The sequence below is a fragment of the Dendropsophus ebraccatus genome, chromosome 5 (assembly GCF_027789765.1).
Source record: "Dendropsophus ebraccatus isolate aDenEbr1 chromosome 5, aDenEbr1.pat, whole genome shotgun sequence".
NCBI lineage: Eukaryota > Metazoa > Chordata > Amphibia > Anura > Hylidae > Dendropsophus > Dendropsophus ebraccatus.
This window is the reverse complement of record NC_091458.1, coordinates 41909663-41922391: the sequence shown is the minus strand read 5'-3', so window position 1 is coordinate 41922391 and position 12729 is coordinate 41909663. Positions and strand designations below refer to the sequence as shown.

Here is a 12729-nt window from a genome sequence, read left to right as displayed (position 1 = left end):
CTTGCATGCCTTAGACTTATTTTGCGAGCAATATTATAAAGCAAGATTACCAACTCTTCAATGCAAAATATTGGTAGTGTAACATTAAAATGTAACTTTTATTCTCCATAATTAAAACATAAAAGTGTAAAAAAAAAGTATATACAATAATCCGTGCACTTGATGACCCTGGTAGGGACAGTAATCAACAGTATGGGATAAGAGTAGATACTCACAGTTAGGTTTCTTCAGGGTTACGATACACTCCCAGGATAGATGCTAAGGGAATAAAGAAAAAATCCTACAGTATTTAAATTGTACCTCAAAATTTTTTTTAAAAGACACTGTCTCCATAAGGGGTTCATTAGGAGGCCAAGCAGGTTATTCCGTAGGTATAGACAATAACCCTCTGGGGACCTGGTGCCATGGATGGAAGGTGATTTCATGCTGCAAATTGGGCTTCCAATTCGCTTTGTTATGCAAAACGAATTAGGCATGATTCATTGCCTTTAATTACACTAAGCTATTATCGCCCATAATGGCCAATAATTGGCCAAATACAGCTGATAATAATCGCTTTGTGTAATAGGGCCTTAATAGAGATGAGCGAACCTCAGGCATTCTTGAGTCCATCCGAACCCGATCATTCGGCATTTGATTAGCGGGGGCTGCTGAAGTTGGATAAAGCCCTAAGGCTATGTAAAAAACATGGCTATAGTCATTGGCTATATCTATGTTTTCCAGACCATCTTAGACCTTTATCCAACTTCAGCAGCCACAGCTAATCAAATACCGAACGATCGGGTTCGGTAGCATGCTCGAGGTTCGCTCATCTCTAGGCCTTAATGATCGGTGGGGTTCTAAACACTTAGATCCTGATTGGTCAAAACTTTTGACATGTGGAACATTTTGTTAAATGATAAAGATACAGACCATCACCCCATCATTTATAACACTGCCGGATGAGGAACTTCTTTCTGCAGTGAATATTGCCATAGGGAAGGATGGAGGTGGACAGGACCAGAATAGGCATATAACAAAACTATTTTTATTTTTCATTAAGCTAATTGTGAGTACTTTAATTGGAAAAGACAGCTTTTTAAAGCAGAAAGTAAGTCTGTGAACTTCACATGTAAAACTGAGACGAATTGTGCCGTACACTGAGACTTTTAATAGAACTATTAAAGCAAATGATGAAGGCTTCAAATTAAATTTGACATTGTCATATAAAACTACTGTTATCATGTGTCTATGACTCAATTTATGTGAGAAATTACTGAGCTGAATAATGTATTTATAATAGGTGAACACATGATTAACTGAAATTAAATAACTAGGTTGAGAATCATTCAATTCGTTACCTGATAGAAGGTGCTTTATAATTCTGTGGGGGCCAAAAAAGTTCAGTATAATTAGAAAAAAATTGTATATTTTATCAGGTTTGCCCCTTCTCTTTGTGTGTGAATGTGAATGCAGCTTTAAAGCTTCCTGCTTTGGTCTGTGTCTTGGCATCTTCATCTGCACTGCAGCCTCTAGTGACCATTTAGTGAACCTTAAAGTATTGGTCTGCATCTGCAGTGTAGATGAAGCTGCCGGGGGCTGGGACAGAGTGGGGAGCAAGGAGTATTGTAACACTACCCCGCAGAGAAGAAGAGACACCTGTAATTTTGACAGGTGTCAATGCTCCTCTACAGTAAACAGCTTTATATATTATAAAGATCGGGTGAAAAAGTAAAAGCAAAATACAAGCATTTACCTGCTTTAATAAAAGAAATTGTGAGCTACTGAGCATATCACTTTTCTACACAGACCCATACAAGATTAAGCATTGGTTGTATGATTCAGCTAGCTTCTAAAATCCTTCAGAGAATAAGTATTCTAGCTACAGCCGCAGAGCCATGGTTGATCATAACTGTCATATATCAGTCTTCTCTAATGAGGGCATTTGCCATGGCAATGTTCTGTTATGTTAATGGCCGAACCGAACGTCCATTGTTTGTTACACCTGTTTCTGCTTTAAACCTTTCTACATAAACCTTTTGTGGATTCAAGGTGCTATGTCCACGGTGCATTTACACAGGTTTCACTCCCTCTGCTCAGAAGTAAATGCACTACTACATGTTGCTCTTTGCAAAAGAGGGTCCATTTTTCTACACCTTTGGCTGCCACTTGTCTCAAGCTTTGCATTGTATTTGGTTGAACAATCTAACAGGCATTATACATGTACTACATTTCATTAGCTTCTCTAAGGTCTGGTTAGCATAAATGCTGCATGTACAGACAAAAAACAAAACAAAACAGAAAGTACACTGCATGTTCAGAAAAAAAAAAAAAAAACAAGACAGGAAGTGCAACAGCAACCTACAGGTGCAAGTGCTTACCGTATATAATCCCATACACACATAAAATAGCATACACACAAGGGGGAGTATATATGGTAAGCACTTGCACCTGTAGGTTGTTGTTGCACTTTTTGTATTTTGTCTGTACTTAAGCCACATGCAGCTTGCAACCTGCAGTGTGAACAGAGGCATAGAGGTGTGGCCAATTTTTGCTTTTTTTTCCTGTTGAATGTGGGGTGTGTGGCTACCCCCTGTTGGCGTGTACTCCACCCATGTCTTGTAAGTGCTTTATATAAAGATTTGGCTCCTATCTGCTCAGTTGTAGGATTATTTAGGCTTGGAGAAGCCATTGCTAGAGTGAGAGTGCTAGAGTAGAACCATGTCTCTGAGGACACTTTAACGTGGTGAGATGGTACACTCTGTTTGATTAAATAGTTTGCTAAGATCCTCATTTTTTAATATCTATAGAGCAGGTTTTTGTCGTGTGTATGCCGGTGGGAGCAGATACGGTAAGCACTTGCACCTGTAGGTTGCTGTTGCACTTTCTGTTTTTATGTCATAGAGACATGTTAAAAGTTTTGATTAGTCCAGGTCTGAGTGTTCAGACCCATACTGATCAGAAGATAGAGCTAAGCGCTGTCCTCTCCCAGCTCTGTGTCACATGATCAGTCAGACTGATCAGTCAGGCTCCACAGAGCTCCATTATAAGTCCAGCTGATCACGTGACAAAGCCCGGAGAGGACTGCGCTTAGCATGGTTTTGTCCCGGCTCTATCTCCCAATCGGTATGGGTCTGAACACTCAGACCCAGAACAATTAAAAGGTTTGACATGTCTCTATAACATGTCAAAAGTTATGGGAAATGACAGTGACACTTTAAGTCTTTTCAGTGTTCTGATAAATTGTTGTAATAATGTATCAAATTTCTTTAATGAGAAAGTGCAGTGCTCAACTAAAGTAAAGAAACGGTAAGATGAACAAGTCTGTATATCTCACCCTAGTGCTTGGCTCACAGTTTAAACTGTTCTCCATGCTGCTTCTACTTCTAAGAGTGTACAGGGATGAAAAATCCCCTCTCTCTTTTATTGGAGACAGCATATCAGCTAGTCTTCACCCACTCGCTTAATTAGAAATGAAGGCTATGGAAATCTAGAGTAAAACACCATGTACAGGTAATGTAGTATACACAATTGTACTGTCATTTTTCATTCTCATGTATTCTCGCATTGGTTAATATTAGATTGGTTGGAATACTATTTTAGTCACCCCTTAAGTTATTTCAAGGCGCTGCCACGTTTGGGTGAGAACCACAACTCATCAGCTCATTATAACACATGCTGTACTTTTCACTGTGGTTTCAATAGGAATCGAACATGTGTGTCAAATAGCTCCCACCAGTCTAAATTGGATTGCCTATTGTTGATAGGCTTTTTAATGTCTAGTGCAGTGATTTTCAACCTTTTTTGAGCCGCGGCACACTTTTTATACTTAAAAAATCCCGGGGCACACCACCAACCAAAATGGCACAAAATGACACTAAAACAGTACATATTATACATATAGTTAATAATACAGATTCTAAATGTATTTATACTCACTCAGTGTGAAACCTGGGCCTGTTTTCTTCTCCCCCCTGTGCTTCTCTCCTGTGCTTCTCTCCACCATACTTCTCCCCCCTGCTTCTCTCCTGTGCTTCTCTCTACCATACTTCTCCCCCCTGTGCTTCTCTCCTGTGCTTCTCTCCACCATACTTCTCCCCCCTGCTTCTCTCCTGTGCTTCTCTCCACCATACTTCTCCCCCCTGCTTCTCTCCTGTGCTTCTCTCCACCATACTTCTCTGCCCCCTGCTTCTCTCCACCAAACTTCTCTCCCCTGTTTCTCCCCCATCCCCATGTTTCTCTCCCCCATCCTCATGTTTCTCTCCCCCATTCCCATGTTTCTCTCCCCCATTCCCATGTTTCTCTCCCCAATGCTTCTCTCCGCTGTTTCTCTCCCCCATCCCCATGTTTCTCTCCCCTGTTTCTCCCCCATCCCCAGGTTTCTCTCCCCCATTGTTTTCTCCTGTTTCACAGGGGCACCATAGTTTGGGGAACTTTCCCCGCGGCACACCCGACCATGTGTCGCGGCACACTAGTTGAAAATCACTGGTCTAGTGACATGTTCACTTTCTGACTTTGATGTAAATTCTTCTTCTATTTCTCTTTGTGTTTCACAGTTTGTCGCTCAACCTAACTGTCAGCAGCTGCTTGCTTCCCGCTGGTATGATGAATTTCCTGGCTGGAGGAGAAGACATTGGGCAGTGAAGATGGCGACATGTGTAATAATAGGACTACTTTTCCCTGTCTTCTCTGCCTGTTACTTGATAGCTCCCAAAAGCAACCTCGGACTCTTTATTAGGAAACCATTTATCAAATTTATCTGCCACACTGCATCGCATTTGACTTTCCTGTTCTTTTTGCTACGAGCTTCACAGAGCGGAGAAAACAACAACAGGCCGGGCCCTGCACCTGCCCCCATTGAATGGATGATATTACCGTGGGTTTTGGGTAAATGAATTACTAAATGCAATACATGATATGTACTGTTCATCAAAGGTTTATAGAACTGAACCATGTTTTCATATAGGATAGCACGAAAGTAAAAAAAAAAAATTGTGTATAAGGGTTATATGAAGAAAATAAGGTAATTTAACATCAATCGGAAAATTTATCAACAACAAAGAGACCTATATAGGTCATATATTTTGAATACCGGCTGTTGTTTTGCATAGTATGGTGGTCGTCAATTCAATGACGGCCGTCAGTACATTATTTAAGTTTGGGTTGAACTATGGCCGCTTTCAACACCCTTTAGGGTATGGCTATTATTAAAGGTCTACAAAATTTTGTTGAAAAAACGGGGAAAGGACGGCCAAAAGAAAAATCTGTGTGTGAACTGAAAATAACAGTCGTTGTTCGCTAAATAATAGCCGCCAATAAATGTCCTGAACAATAATTTGACAGTCACTGTGAACAATGGACGTTATTCTATGCATTGGGTGAACGAACAGCCATTGTTTTCATAGGCTTTAATAGAAATCATAGAAGACTGAAAATAACGGCCATGTTATTTTTCAGTTTTGACTTTATTATATGTTGATGCTATATTTTAGTGCTTAGACCTTTATTGCATAATATTTACTCCACATTATAACATGCTTGTAAAAATAACACTTGAGAACCATTAAAGTGACACTGTGCCCCCTTTAATGCATTATGACTTCTCTACACAGGTGTAAAGGGTAAATTTAGCAGTTTTCCTACACTAATTAAAATCATACGTCATGGTGCTTGTACCAGTAAAAAGTGATCTTTTATTATCTGTAGATTGTGCTACCTGGGTGGAGCTTCATGGTTACAGCACCACTTAGCCCTGCTCACATCGCCCCCGTAGCCCTACATCTCCATGACCTCATCAGGGCTTATGTGTCGATGATGTCATGGAGGGGCGTGGATACTGTGGTGATGTAGGGGGGGCTAAGTGATGCTGTGGCCTCAAGGCCCCGCCAAGGTAGCACAATCCACAAATGATAAAAGATCACCTTTTACTTGAACAAGCACCATGACGTATGATATAAAATAAGGTATGAAAACTGCAAAATTTAGCCTTTACACCTGTGTAGAGAAGTCATAATGCAAAAAGGGGGTGACAGGGTCACTTTAACAACAAATGTTGGTGTCTGGGTCCGTCTCAGAATATCAGGAGCTGCAGGGGTGGATTTTGCAAGAAAGAAAAGTACAATAGATAGTTATTTTGACAAAATCCTATTGCTTATTGTCCAAAAGGAAAGAGGGATCCAGCAGGACAGCATTGCTTGCTTTTTATAAAGGTTTAGAAGAAGCATTGCAATGTAACAGGAAAAAGTAACTCCTGAGTAAAACCAGATGACGAATGAGCCCAAGTGATAAGCTATTAGGCTTCTATATTTGGATTCCGAGGTGCACAGTACACTTAATTCCTATACTTCAATGACTAACTGTGTTCAATTAAAAAAATAAATCTAACAGCACTATGTGGGAGGTAAAGATGTTGCCTTTATATGTGTGAGAGCTAATACCAAGCTGATCTTAATGCCCATACCAATAATAATGGTGGTTAATAGAAACGCATCTGCATTCTGGGGGAAAGGAAATCCATTACGCTTCAAAAGAATACTAAAAACATCATTACTGATTTCCTACAGGATAAAGCTGGATATTACTAATGTATGTTGAAGGGGAACTATCAGCAGGTTAGACGAATGTAACCTGCTGAAAGCCCCCTATAGCGCACTGGGTGCCGAGGAGGAAGGTATGTCTCTTACCTTTTTCCTAAGCATCATTCCCCTGCAGTTAGCAGTGTAATCCTCTGTTCGGAGCACCGATAGGAGCACTGCTAACTGCACAGAAAAGGCGCAGAGAAGGCAGGTAAGACATGTACCTTCCTCTTTGGCGCACTGTGCTCAATAGGGGGCTATCAGCAGGTTACATTCGTCTAACCTGCTGATACTTCCCCTTTAAATAGAGAAATTATGCAATTTTCCAAATAGGCCTTGAATTAAAAAAAAGTTCTACTCCTTTATTTACAGATGTAAGCGCTAAGTGAGCACAATGTTTTGCACTGTGTTATTAGTGTAGCATTCCAGGCAGTGTACTTGGAGAAGGGACACCTGTTTATCCATGGCTCGCTGATTCTGTACACTACCATAGATGGCTGTACATGCAGTACTGTATCCATTTCCTCCCAAATTACCCTAATAGGTAATGACCTATCGTTTAAATCAAGTTTTTATTTGAAACATATTTACTTAACAATTTTTGGTGTTTCTTTTTCTTACATTGAGCGAAATCCGCTAAAAATCCATGTAGTGTGAAGTTCAATGGGGTTACATACCCACCCCGGCTGCGTGTGAAGCTCCAAGCTCCCGTTGGTCCCCATCAGCCAATCAGTGTTGCCCGTGCACTGATTGGCTGATGGGGACCGACGGAAGCCTCACACGCAGTTGCGGTGCCGAGCAGGTAATGTATGTTCCAGGCAGCGGGTTGCAGAGGGTTAAAGGGGCGGAATTACATACTCGATGAAAATTCTAATGAAAATTCCGCTGTGGGAATGTAACCCCATTGAACTTCACACTATATGGATTAGCAGTGGATTACGCTGCAAACTCGCAGCGTGAAATCCACTGCGAATCCGGTATGTGTGAAGGCACCCTAAAATAGTCCCCAAATCTTGCAGTTTTAAGTCTGACCACTAGGCCTAATAATTAGCTGACACTTCCTGTCCTGTAGAGATCACTTAGCAGTGTCCTTCTTATCATGACAGGGAGGTTCACAAGGGTCACCAATAAATAGATAACACAGGACCACAATTGTTAATGTTCAGGGTCCACGGACACCCTTTTCCTCCCTGTATGAGAGAGCATACCATTCACAGAGCATGCCTAGAAACCTCTCCCACAGCAGTGAAAAGAGTCCTCTTCAGACTATTATGCCCTTTAGATTTGCTGTAAAGCATATCTCTAAATGCTGTTAAAATGTCTCAGGCAAGACGGCAGCCAAGTAATTAAAAATAAATAATTAAATATATATATTCAGAAAAAAAATGTAAAATCATAACAAATAAAGAAATAAATTAAAAAAAAAGGAGATTTTTTAAATTAAATCTATGTTATACATCTGTATGACACATGCAAGAGCACATGAATATACACCAGGATAGGTGCAAGAGTGTCTGGTCCAGTGACTCTTGTAAGTGCCAATGTATACAGTACTGTACACATCACTGCTCATTTCATAGCCACCGGCCACTGTGCTTCAGAAAGGCATAGAGCACCAGCATGCTATGTAATAAATAGATACAGTAGATAGATAATAAGAGATAGATAGATAGATAGATAGATAGATAGATAGATAGATAGATAGAGAGATAGATAGAGATAGATAGATAGATAGATAGAAGATAGATAGATAAGAGAGACAGGAGATAGAGATAGAATGCAGTATAGAGAATAGATAGATAGTTGGGGACTGAAGAATAGATCTTTACAGCTGACAGCAGCACTTTTCTTCCTTCCATCTGTTCCTCTAATCTACTCCACTATTTCCCCTGGAGGATTGATGAATATCCGCCCTATCGAGAGAAACAAACCTCAGTAAAAAATGTAGATGCCACTGTGCAACATACAACTTCTTATACGACAAGAAAGTACTATACTAGGCTCTACGGCTCCAATATATATTGCGATTACTGGACTGTGTGATCTGGCGGATGGGAAAATGTACAATTATATCTGTTGCCTAGAAAGATTTTAATGAAGACTTTAAAAGTCTGCTTTCCCTTCCTCAGCTGGAGGTCTCCATAGTTTGTTTTTAGCGTTACATGCTGGGCTTTAGATCAGCCTTACACCACCGCGAACTCAATTTATCTCTGACAATTTAAAGATTTGGATTAGAGTACAAGAAAAATAATAATGCTTACCTCAGCAGCGTCACCTTCAACCTTCACATCTTTCAGTATTTTTAGCTGAATGTGTCACAAAAATGAAGCAGTGAAAAGCAAATGTTATTTTTATTGCTTAATAGCAAAGCACTGGCTGCAGATCATCAGCAACTATATAGGTAATGCTTGTCATTGTATGGTGTCAGTTTTGATTTTAATGTCACTGTTCCAGTGGTCTATTTGGTGCTCAATGCTCTCCTCTTGCTCTGCTTTGGTAGGTGGGCCCTTAGATCAGTGCTGCAGCAGTGTACAGAGGTGTGTGTGTACAGGGGTGTATACAGGGGTGTGTATGGCTGGTCAATTAGCATTTATCTTCACTCTGCCCAGACTGGCCCAGTATAGATAAGGGGCGTAAACCATGTTAAATCTGGCCTGGGAGGAGGCCACACCCTGCCTGTCCATCAGGTGAGCGGGGATATGGCTGGCGTACGTGTGGGGCACCCTTTGATTCATATAAAACAAGGTTGTCTTAGTGTGACACATGATTCCAAGGATACACGGGATCAGTGGGATAGGATTTCCCATAAAACCACAAACATGCCGTGGGGTAGGGCTGGGTGATAATGGCCTAAATTATTATTGCGGTTAATCGTACATGTTGCCACGGTAACAATAATTGAACAATAATTATGACACGCCCCTTTTATAAGTCACACCCCTTTTCAAAGACACACCCAATGGGAGTCACATGTATCACCTTCATTCACAGTAAGGCGCTGGGTGCTTTATACACAGATACTATACTGCACTTACATCACAGGGGGAGTGGAAGGGGGTCCACTTACTTTTCCTCCATTCATCTGGGGCACCAATCTCAGCCTTCCTTTTATATACATGTATTATTATCCTGGACCCATAGGTCATTGCCCCTCTATGTATCTCCTCCATATACAGGGGGACACCGTTGTATACAGACATTATCATGCAAACCATCACTGGAATGGGGACGCTCCAGTACCTTTTTCACATTTGTTCTCTATGAAGCCGCTGACAGCGGGACAGCTGAGGAAGGTCAGCACAATGTCCAGCACACCACCCCTTGTCCTCCCGCTCATTATTTCCCTGTGCTCCTCAAATTCCCCTTCCCCTCATTATCCCCCTGTGCTCCTCATATCCCCCTTCCCCTCATTATCCCCCTGTGCTCCTCATATCCCCCTTCCCCTCATTATCCCCCTGTGCTCCTCATATCCCCCTTCCCCTCCTTATCCCTCTGAGCTCCTCATATCCCCCTCCCCCTCATTATCCCCCTGTGCTCCTCATATCCCCCTTCCCCTCCTTATCCCCCTGAGCTCCTCATATTCCCCTTCCCCTTATTATCCCCCTGTGTTTCTCATATCCCCCTTCCCCTCATTATTCCCCTGTGCTCCCCCTAATAACCTCCATGTGCTCCCCCTTCCCCTCATTATCCCCCTTTTCTCCCTGTTCTCCCCTTCCCCTCATTATCCCCCTGTGCTCCTCCTTATTTTCCCTCTGTGCCCCCCTTATTATCCCCCTGTTCTTCCCCTTCCCCTCACTATCCCCCTGTGCTCCTCATATCCCCCTCCCCCTCATTATCTCCCTGTGTTTCTCATATGCCCCTTCCCCTCATTATCCCCCTGTCCTCCCCCTTCCCCCCATTATTCCCCTGTGCTCCCCCTAATAACCTCCCTGTGCTCCTCCTGCCCCTCATTATCCCCCTTTTCTCCCTGTGCTCCCCTTCCCCTCATTATCCTCCTGTGCTCCCCCTTATTTTCCCTCTGTGCCCCCTTTATTATTCCCCCGTTGTTCCCCTTCCCCTCACTATCCCCCTGTGCTCTCCCTTATTATGGACCTGTGCTCCCCCTTCCCCTCATTATGCCCTGTGCTTTGCCTTATTTTCCCTCTGTGCCCCCTTATTATCCCCCTGTTGATCCCCTTCCCCTTACTATCCTCCTGTGCTCTCCCTTATTACCCCCCTGTGCTCCCCCTTGCCCTCATCTCCCTGGTTCCCCCTTCCCCTCATTATCTCCCTGTGATCCCGCTTCCCCTTATCTCCCTGTGCTCCCCCTTAGTATCCCCCAGTGCTCCCCCTTATTATCTCCCAGTGCTCCCCCTTATCTCCCAGTGCTCCCCCTTATCTCCCTGTGCTCCCCAATATCTCCCTGTGCTTCCCCTTATTATCCTCTTGTGCTCCCCCTTCCCCTCATCTCCCTGTGCTCCCCCTTATTATCCCCCATAGTAGTGTTGCAGAGGGGGAGCAGAGGCCACCGGGGCTCCTGTGGGCAGCACAGACTCGAGCTGATGCTGTTGCATCTGCTCTAGCTGCTGGTCCTGGAGACGGGCTGCTGGGGTCGGGGGAGCGGGAAAGTCGCCATATCGGGGAACATGACGGCGCCATGAACTGAGCACACACCAGAGGGACGTGACTGTAACCGTACGCAACCAATGTAGGGCTGCCGGTGACATCACGCAGCCACAATCTGGCGGTACATGGAACATGAGAGACGCCATTAGGGGGACGGAGGCAATTGCGGAATATAATGTAGGCGGTTTGGGCGGCCGCCCGGGGCCCGAGGCTCCGGGGGGGCCCATGCCACGCCGCCCACATTATAATGCCGCCCGGGAGGCCCCCTTCCCCTCGCCACTGCACTCTTGTGACCGCAAGCATTGTTTCGCTTGCGGTCACAAGAGTCTCCGGCTGCCTCCGTCTGATGCGCGGCTGCCGGGGGTGTCCCGTCCTCTTCCCGGCAGCGCGCGCATCTCACAGCTCCTAGTGCCGCCTGGGGCCCTGACTTCCGGTACTGAGAGCGCACGTACCGGAAGTCAGGGCCCAGGCGGCACTAGGAGCTGTGTGATGCGCGCGCTGCCGGGGAGAGGACGGGACACCCCCGGCAGCCGTGCATCAGACGGAGACTGCAGACGGAGAGAGGATCGACGGGGGAACGCAGGGTAGGTGAGTTGTATTTTGTTATTTTTGTGATATTTACTCACTGGGGGGGCATCTGGAAAGGGGGGGAAAGAGGGGGACCATCTATAAAGGGAGGGGGGAGAGGGGGACCATCTATAAAGGGAGGGGGGAGAGGGGGACCATCTATAATGGGGGAGAGGGGGACCATCTATAAGGGAGGGGGGAGAGGGGGACCATCTATAAAGGGAGGGGGGAGAGGGGGACCATCTATAAAGGGAGGGGGGAGAGGGGGACCATCTATAAAGGGAGGGGGGAGAGGGGGACCATCTATAAGGGAGGGGGGAGAGGGGGACCATCTATAAGGGAGGGGGGAGAGGGGGACTATCTATAAGGGGGGAGAGGGGGACCATCTATAAGGGAGGAGGGAGAGGGAGACATCTATAAGGGAGGGGGGAAAGGAGGACCAGCTATATGGGGGGAGAGGGAAGAGGGGGACCATCTATAAGGGGGGAAAGTAGGACCAGCTATATGGGGGGAGAGGGAAGAGGGGGACCAGCTATAAGGGGGGAAAGGAGGACCAGCTATAAGGGGGGAAAGAGGGGGACCAGCTATAAGGGGGGGGAAAGAGGGGGACCATCTATAGAGGGGGGAAAAGAGGACCAGCTATAAGGGGGGAGAGGGAAGAGGGGGACCATCTATAAGGGGGGAAAGAGGGGGACCATCTATAAAGGGGGAAAGAGGGGGACCATCTATAAGGGGGGAAAGAGGGGGACCATCTATAGAGGGGGAAAGAGGGGGACCATCTATAAGGGGGGAAAGAGGTGGACCATCTATAAGGGGGGAAAGAGGTGGACCAGCTATAAAGAGGGAAAGAGGGGGACCATCTATAAAGGGGGAAAGAGGGGGACCATCTATAAGGCAGGAGGGAGAGGGGGACCATCTTTAAGGGGGGAAAGGAGGACCAGCTATATGGGGGGAGAGGGAAGAGGGGGACCAGCTATAAGGGGGGAAAGAGGGGGACCAGCTA

General features: G+C 44.8%; 1 protein-coding gene across 3 annotated transcripts in view; it reads left to right on the top strand.

Moving 5' to 3' along the window:
- Positions 1 to 12729, top strand: part of LOC138792470 (short transient receptor potential channel 4-like) — a 130148-nt gene that overhangs the window by 97943 nt on the left and 19476 nt on the right. For 2 of the 3 annotated variants that reach the window (XM_069969942.1, XM_069969943.1), the window contains one exon: positions 4536 to 4866. In XM_069969942.1, the coding sequence (XP_069826043.1) occupies positions 4536 to 4866 (331 nt within the window). Of the gene's footprint in view, positions 1 to 4535; positions 4867 to 12729 lie in introns of those variants that run through there. The other variant, XM_069969944.1, reaches the window with a different exon arrangement.